The sequence below is a fragment of the Condylura cristata genome, unplaced genomic scaffold, assembly GCF_000260355.1.
Source record: "Condylura cristata isolate star-nosed mole 26May11 unplaced genomic scaffold, ConCri1.0 scaffold00002, whole genome shotgun sequence".
Lineage (NCBI taxonomy): Eukaryota > Metazoa > Chordata > Mammalia > Eulipotyphla > Talpidae > Condylura > Condylura cristata.
The window spans coordinates 47,384,630-47,393,239 of record NW_004567103.1 but is presented as its reverse complement, the minus strand read 5'-3'; the positions used below and the strand labels follow the sequence as shown (position 1 = coordinate 47,393,239).

The window sequence follows — 8,610 nt, the reverse complement described above, 5'->3', positions numbered from 1 at the left end:
AAAAAAAAAAAGTGATGCCAGACAAATGAATCTCCTCCCATTTATTCATTTTCTATCTCTACCAATTAGCAAAGAGAACTTCCGTTCATTAAATATGGAAGGAAAAATCTGCCAGAGAAAACAGGAAGTGAAAGGAACAAGTAGCACCGTGACTACAGAAATAGAAAGGCTTCCTTCACACTACTTTGCTTGTTCTGGCTAGCCATGAACATGCCAATTGTTTCACAGAATAATATTCTATCTACTCTTTTAAACATAATTATTTCTTAAGAGAATAGTCTTATTTCATGCCACTTTAGGATTCTTTTTAAAAGTTAACACAACATTCCTTAAGTAATACAAAACTGACATGAAAGATCATACAGAATTGGACATAAACTCTAAAAGAAAGTATTAGTAAAGCACACTTTGCAATTTTAGGAGATTTTGGAATTGAGTGTTTGTGGGCAAATAAGTCTACTTCTAAAGGACATAGTCATTTGAATATGAACATTTTTAGAACTTGCAGCAAAAAAGAGTGCTTAATAAATTCTGGATGAGAACGTGATCAATAAATTTGTTGTATAAATTCACCAAGGCAAATCTTTACTGAAAATGACTCCTACTCCACTCAAACTGCCAAATAAAATTCATTATTATAATGGTGATATCAGAACTCTAGTTGTAAAGAACTCAAAAGATCTTTAAGTAAAACAAAAGAAAATAAAACCCAGCACCTTGCAGAGACAAGATGCTGGCTTCAGCCCTGAGGAAGATTATCCATTTTTGACAATGAACTAGAGAGGAGGCAATAATTATCAGTTGCCACCACTTTGAAATTCAGATTATTTTCAATGTGTGTACAACTGGCAACTTACTTTCTTTCTTCCTGGTATATTCTTCCTTAAGATCTTGGATATTTGCAGTCAGTACTTCCAATTCTTGCTTTTTACCTTTTACTTCAGCAATCATCTTCATCAAGTTATCCTTTTTTTCTTCAATGAGCTTATTCTGCTTGTAGATCTCTATAAGAAACACAAAGTAGTAGCTAATATATGCTTTGTTCTTTGACATGTATCTTAGCTAAAACCAAAATACTGATTTTTCAAGATTAATAATACTTTAATGGATAAGTATTTCCTAACAATAATAAAGTTGTGAACAACAAAAAAAATCTTAACCTATTCTTTCCTACTTGTCTTTGAAAATAAAAATGAGGGGTTCTCCCTGGTGGTACAATGGGTTAAAGCACCCCATTATGAAACTCTCTGAAGCCACTGCAGCATGAGTTCAATCCCCAGCCAGGGAGCTGACACACATATGCGGTAGACCTCTTCTGACATGCCGGCTGCTCCCCTCACCAGTGTACTTTGTCAATCTGCCTGTTCTGCTCCCCACTCTGTCTCTGGTGAATCCTCTCTCCCACAACACCTCTGGCCTATACCCCAGTTCTGTAAGCATAAATAAATAAATCGAAAACACAGAAAGAGAATCAAAAAGGAAAATTAAATTGAAGTAAAAAGGAATGAAGAGATACTCCAAGAGCTATCTGACACCATGAGGAAAGGAAGTATCAGCTACAGGTCTCCCAGAAGGTGAGGAGAAAGGCCAAGGAATCAAGAAAACATTCACAGAGATAATTGAAGAGAACTTCCCAAATATGAAGAAAGAGAGGAAAACAGACATACAAGAAGCAAGAAGGACACTAACATGATGAAAGGAGAAATATAGCAAGACAACATAATAGTAAACCTCCCAAGAATCCAAGACAAGGAAAAAATGATGAGATTGGCAATAGAGAAGAAACAAATAATCTATAAAGGAAAACCAATCAAGCTGACATCAAACTTCTCCAAAGAAACACTAAGGGCAAGAAGAGAGTGGAGGGACATACTCAACAAACTCCAAAACATCAAATGCCAACTAAGAGTACTTGATCCTGTGAAGCTCTCTTTCTTCTATATAAGAGAATAACAACATTCTCAAACAAACAGAAACTCCACAATTTTGTCATGACTAAACCCCCACTCCAAAAAATACTACAAGAAGTCCTTAAGCCAAAGCTAACAGAGGAATGAACAAGAACAGATCAAAACAAGGAATAAAAGAATAAAAAAGACAAAAAAAAATGGAAAATACAGTTGCCAATGTATCAATATTAACTTTAAATAAATGGTTTAAACTCATCAATAAAGAGACACAGAGTTGTAGGCTAGATTAAAAAACAGAACCCAACCTCCTCTCTCCAGGAAACATATCTAACTACAAAGAACAAATAGATTGAAAGTAAAAGGATGGAAACAATCCTACAAGCAAATCCCAAAAAAGAAGGCAGGAACAGCTATTCTTATATCTGATAAATAGACTTCAAGCAAAAAAGGTTAAAAGAGACACAGATGGCCACTACATTATGATTAAGGGGACAATACAGCAAGAAGACATGACACTCATATCTGCACCAAATGAAGGAGCACCAAAATATATCAGGAAACTATTGTCATCTATGAAAATGTGTATTAGAGAAAACACATACATACTAAGAGCCTTCAATATGCCACTCTCAACAATGGACAGATCAAAAAGACAAAAAATAAGCAAGGACACTAAAGCTCTAAACAAAGACATAGACCTCAAGGGTCTAACAGACATCTATAGAACATTGCACCCCAAAAAAATCTGAGTAGACATTTTCCTCAAATACAATACATGTGGGTCATCCTCAAGGATTGACCACATACTGGGACACAAGACAAGTATCAATGGTTACAATAAGATCGAAATCATACCAACTATTTTCTCTGACCATGAAGGAACCACACTAGAAATAAACCATGTGAAGAAGGCAAGAAACCCGCCTACCACATGGAGACTGAAACCCACACTATTGGAGGACCATTGGATAAATGAAGAGATCAAGGAAGATATTAAATACCTTGAGGAGAATGAAAATGAGGACACAACTCTACAAAACTTATGGGACACATGAAAAGCAGTTATAGGCCCTCCCTGGTGGCGCAGCGGATTAAAGCACAGCACTAAGAAGCTAAAGCCACTTGCGCATGAGTTCGATTCCCGCCTGCCCCGGAGGTGACCACTTGGAGCGGCAGACCTCCCCTGGCCCGCCCACTGCTCCCCTCAGTAGTGTACTTTGTCAGTCAGCCTGTTCTGCTCCCCACTCTGTCTCTGGTGAATCCTCTCACCACTCCTGCATCTCTGGCGTGTACCCCAGTTCTGTATGCACAAATATATCTTCAAAAAAAAGTTGTAAGAGAAAAATATACCGTCACACAGGCTCATAGAACAAACAAGAAACAACTCAAATAAATAACTTAATCTCCCACCTTAAAGAACACCTCTCCTGACCTACCTGCTATGTTCTGTTTCTAGTGAATTCTCACCCCCTGCACCTCTGGCCTATACCCCAGTTCTGTATATATAAATAAATGAATGTAGGGGAAAAAAAGAAAATACAATTGCTAATTCTATTTTCCCTGGTCTTTTCCATTCACCGATGTCTCAAATTAGGGAAGAAATGTAATGCTGTGAGCACAAACAAGACATCCTGAGTCAATCTGATAATGTGGGGAAAACCAGAGTTGATAATGATGATGATGACAACAATAAGACCTACTTTGGAGAACTGTTATGGTCACTGAAGAAAATGTGTATGAAGAGTTTAGTACAGTAGCTGGCGCAGAGTAAAAATTCTAGGCTATTTTCTTTCCTTTTCACATTCTTCCATAGCTTCACACACAACCCACACCCATCTCTGCCCACCACATCTCAATCAATACACTGAAGTCTCTTCAAAATTCTGTCTTTAGCAAAAACATTTTCTGAGCCGGATATCTGCACTTGCAAGGTCCGTAGCCCACAAACACAATAATCTCACCAAATTCATCCAACACCCTGAAAATTGAACTCACTTATATCTATTTTCCTTCCACCCCTAAAAACATGATCCTCATCCTCCAGTAAACATAGCGCCACTGATCTGTCCAAAGCAGAAGGAATCATCCTAGACCACATTGTCCCTCACACCCAATCAGTCACACATCCACCTTCTCAGAGTCTCACTGGTCCAAGTCATCCTCACTGTTTGCCCCAAGTGAGGAGCTAGCTTCTTCCTCTGACTGGCCTTTAGGACCCACCATCTCACCCCCTCCTGCTTTGAGTACCTGACACCACACGAGTGTTTTTTTACTGAAATACAAGTACAATACTATTTTCCAGGGTGAAATCTTGTAGTAACTCTTTAATCTCCTGAACAATGAAGCCTTAACTACTCTGAACAACTTACACCTCATCATCTAAGCAGCCACTTCGCTGTCACACCCTATTCACTTACTCCAGCCATCCCAGAACCCAACAAGTGCTCTCATTTCTCATTTATGCCATCTACTTTTTCCTCTTCTAGAATATAGAGCTGAACCTGGTACCTTGACCAGTGCTCTGTCCTCTCCAGGCCGATGGGAATAGTTCTACTTTGACCCTTCAAATCAATTTTCAATGGATTAGCAGTTGTCTAACCACTAGCAATTCATTTAACCTCTCTGTGCCTATTTCCTCACTTATGAGACAGGTTTAAAAACAGTAATTATCCTCACACGGTTGTTATAAGCAAGTCACTATACACAAAGAAAGTAGAATAGGGCTTAGCACATGATATACAAGACAAAGGTTTAGCTATTAAATATTCTGCATGTAGACTTTGGCTACATGCCTGTGGTCTCTATGTGAGAACTTAGTAAGAGCTACTGATTCACTGGACACTATATAAAGAACAATAATAAAAATATAGAAAGTAAAACATTCAGAGTGCTAATCACAGCCCCAAAATGTCGAAACCCCAACTTTTCAAACCCCATCCTGGGATTTCCAATGGAAAAACAAATCTGGCACTTACAAGAGCTAAAAATAAGCTAAATGCTCATCGACAAATGGATAAAGATGTGGTATATGTACAGAACAGACTACCATACTTAATATGAAAAAGGATGAAATCTTGCAATTTGCAGTAACATGTACAAATCTAGAGGCAATTAAATTTAGTGAAATAAGACAGAGAAAGACAAACACCCTATGATTTCACTGATATGACATAAAGAAAAACTAATAGATAAGATGGACTAAACAGACAAAACCAAACTTTTGGATCAAACAAAGGAGAAAATACACACATTACATAGCAACATAAATGAATTTCACAAACACAGGCATACCTCATTTTATTAGGCTCCTCTCTTTTGTACTTTGAAGACATTACTTTTACAAACTTAAGTTTGTGGCAACCCAGAATTCTCTAAGGCCACCAGAACCATCTTTCTAACAGCACATGCTCACTTGTGTCACATTTAGTTAAGGTATATACACTGCTTTCTTAAACATAATGCAATTCACAAGTAATGGATGACAGTATAGTGCAAATGTAACTTTCACATGCACTGGAAACCAAAAATTCTGACTTGTTTCATTGTGATATTTGCTTTATTGCTTTGGTTCTGCAGGGAACCTGCAACAGCTGATATGTGCCTATATAATGATGGAAAAAGGGAAAGAATACATACAAAATGCCACTTATATAGCATTCAGAAACACAACACAAGGCATTGATATGCTAGCCCTGAAAGGTGGGGGAAAAAAGCTGGTTTGTGGGTGGGTATATGAATGTTTGTTACTTTTAAGTGTGTGTCTGTGTACAAACACAGTACTCTATTTTACTTGTATGATAGATTTTATAAAGCAGGTTAGTCTAAAAACAAAAACCCCTATGGTCTACATTTTGTCACATACGATTTTGATATTCCAGAAACATCTCAACCATGCGTTCTTCTTCCTTTAATTTCACAGACAGTTTTTCTGAAAAAGAAATTGGAATTAATGATTCAATTCACTGAAATAACACTAAAAAACAAGCGGACACAAATTAACTGGAGGTACCTGCAAATGCTTTCATGGAGTCCTTGTAGGTATCTCGTAGCCCTGCCATCTGACAGGAGGTGTCACTGACAGTGCTTTTGAATTTATTCCAAAATTCATTTATAGTTTTATCAAATAATGCCAGTTCGTCCTCTACCATTTTGAAAAGAATGCTACAAGACAAAGAGAACACATATTGTGCGCTTTAAGTTATTAAAATTAAATCAGTCACGTGTACCAATCAAGTATTTTGATAGACGGTCATTTGCTGGCAAATGGTTAGCAATGTACTGTTAACTCTAGGTATTACAGGACAGATCAAGCTACCTGGACTCAACTACAGGTAAATGCAGTAAGAATAGTAAGAATCCAAGACACCCTTACCTCGGAGGAAATCGTCAGTGGAATAGCCAGGACACAAACTCTATAACCCTGGGGAAATGGTTCTGACTCCATGTTCTCACTAGTAATATTGGTGACTCAAGGGATTCCTGTAACTCTCCAAGCCCAAACAGTTCTCTTTACACTAAAATCTTCCCAATAACCCAGAACCTTTCCAGAAGGGGAAATTCTGAATCTCTTGACCTAGCCTTGGCCCACAGTGCTGGCGCAGACGGTCCCAACAGCATCATTCAAGCATTTTCCCCTCCCGCCCCCAAAAACACACACTCCGCCCTCAAACCCACTTTCCCTTAATGCAACAGGCAGGTCGGAGAGCCCAGCTGCCCAGCTCATCCTTACCTCCCTCACAGTCACCAGCAGGTCTGAGCTCCGCCGCCGTTCTCCACAAAAGACCTAATTTCAACCAACAGCTGTTTATATGCAGTTCCGGCAGGCTCGTCAACTTCTCTATTTCAAACGAGGGCGCTTTCCGCCTTCCGCCCTAGGGCGCCCTATTCGCCTTTGGATTGGCTGATTGCAAAGGCTCTCTATAAAGGGATTGGTTGTTTCGGCCCTCCGAGATTCTCGCGGAAAAGCTAGGGAACGAGGCATTCTGGGATTTGTAGTTTGTTTTGAGTGACCTACGAATTCTCAGATTCTCTTTTATAAAGTTAGGATAGACCCTCTCTGGTGACGCAGCGGGTTGGAGCGCGGCACTGCGAAGCTGGCCGTGGCCACTATAGTGCGAGTTGGAACCCCCGCCCCGGAGGTGATCCACATGGCGTGGCAGACCCTTGACCCCCCACCCCCTATGCCTCAGCAGTGTATTTTATAGATCTGCCTGTTCTGCTCTGTCTCCAGTGAATCTGCTGACCGCCCCTGCATCTCTGTCCAGTACCCCAGTTCTGTATGCATAAATAAATAAAAATCTTAAAGAAACTGTATTTGTTTCTAAAAAGAAAGTTATGATAGTCCCTGGAGTATTCTCCCCAGGCCCAGAAATTATCCATTGAAATAAATGGTTATCTAATAAGTATGGATACTGAATTTTGGTCATATTCTGCTGCCAAATTTATACTCTTTTCTTTGATACTACCTTCAGCTTAAATAAACCTAATACTAACCAATAAAGCTAATTTAAATGTCATTGTTTAATTTGTGTCACAGTTAATAATTTTTCATTGGGAAATGGAGTATTACAACTTATTAACTTTTAATTTGAGCAATTCCCAAATGTCCTGCTTTTTGTTTTTGATCTTGTAAAACATGAACATTAAAATGCAGAACCTAGTACTGATACACCGTACCCTAGAAGACACTTGATGTCAAAAAACTTTCCATGGCCAAGGTTCTTGGTGTCTACCTTCTCTGATAGACTGTGTAGCAGATAAAACTGAAAAGGAAATGGGGGAGTTAGAAGTAATTCAAGATTTCTAGGCTGAACGTGATGCTGCTGACCAAACAGGAAAGTATCTTCCTAGTGAATTTGCTATGTTGGGGTACAGGTGTTATGGGGGAGGTATAGCCATGATAGGAGTTATGGTTTTAATGTGTTGAGCTTGAGAGGAGATTGTTGGAAGATACAAGTGTTATGTGCTATAGGCATTTTACTTTTCTAACTACCAAAATTGTTAACTGCTCAACCTGCAAAAAAAACTCCTTGAATTTGGAATTCATGCTGTATCATTTACTAAGTATGAGTATGGGCAAGTTTCCTTGACTCTTGAACCTCAGTTACCTAATTCATAGAGGATAATAAATAATAGTAATAATAATAATAATAATAATAATACAATACTTTGCTTATATACCCAATGTAAGGACTAAATGGGATAATAAATGCAAATGCCTTAGAACAGTTCTCTGTAACATAAATACTTAAAAATGGTTCTTGTTTTTATGATCTATGTTCTACCTACTTCTAATGTATGATAATACCATACTAAAATAAATATAAATTAGTCTTTAAATAGAATAAGGTCTAAATAAGCAAAGAAATAGAGAATTTTTTACAAGGGAATACCTACTTCAAGGAGTTGATATACATGGCTCCCTTTGCAAGACATCACGCTCGCTCTTTATGTTAAAGAAACAAGCATTCTACTATGTTTAAATAAATACAGAATACCTTCCTTCTCATCTAAGTCAAATGAATTAATAATTGTGGCTATTTAGTATTATCCACTTAATACTTTGCTAATGTCTCACAAGAATAAGTTTTAATATCAGAATAATGACACTGAATTTTAAACAACAATCAGAAAACAGATTCAGTAATTTCCTTAAGCCATTATTAGTTTTTTTTAATTTTTATTTATTTTTTAAAGATTT

At 37.9% G+C, this 8,610-nt stretch overlaps 1 protein-coding gene across 1 annotated transcript in view; it reads right to left on the bottom strand.

Annotated features, from left to right (window-relative positions):
* Nucleotides 1-6,723, bottom strand: part of SPC25 (SPC25, NDC80 kinetochore complex component) — a 12,340-nt gene extending 5,617 nt beyond the window's left edge. Inside the window, exons 1-4 of the mRNA XM_004674869.2 lie at nucleotides 6,640-6,723; nucleotides 5,920-6,071; nucleotides 5,773-5,838; nucleotides 858-1,004 (exon numbers count right to left, since the gene is read on the bottom strand). Coding sequence (XP_004674926.1) covers nucleotides 858-1,004; nucleotides 5,773-5,838; nucleotides 5,920-6,058 — 352 coding nt within the window. The 5' untranslated portion in view covers nucleotides 6,059-6,071; nucleotides 6,640-6,723. The remainder of the gene's footprint in view (nucleotides 1-857; nucleotides 1,005-5,772; nucleotides 5,839-5,919; nucleotides 6,072-6,639) is intronic.
* Between the last annotated feature and the right edge of the window lie 1,887 nt (nucleotides 6,724-8,610).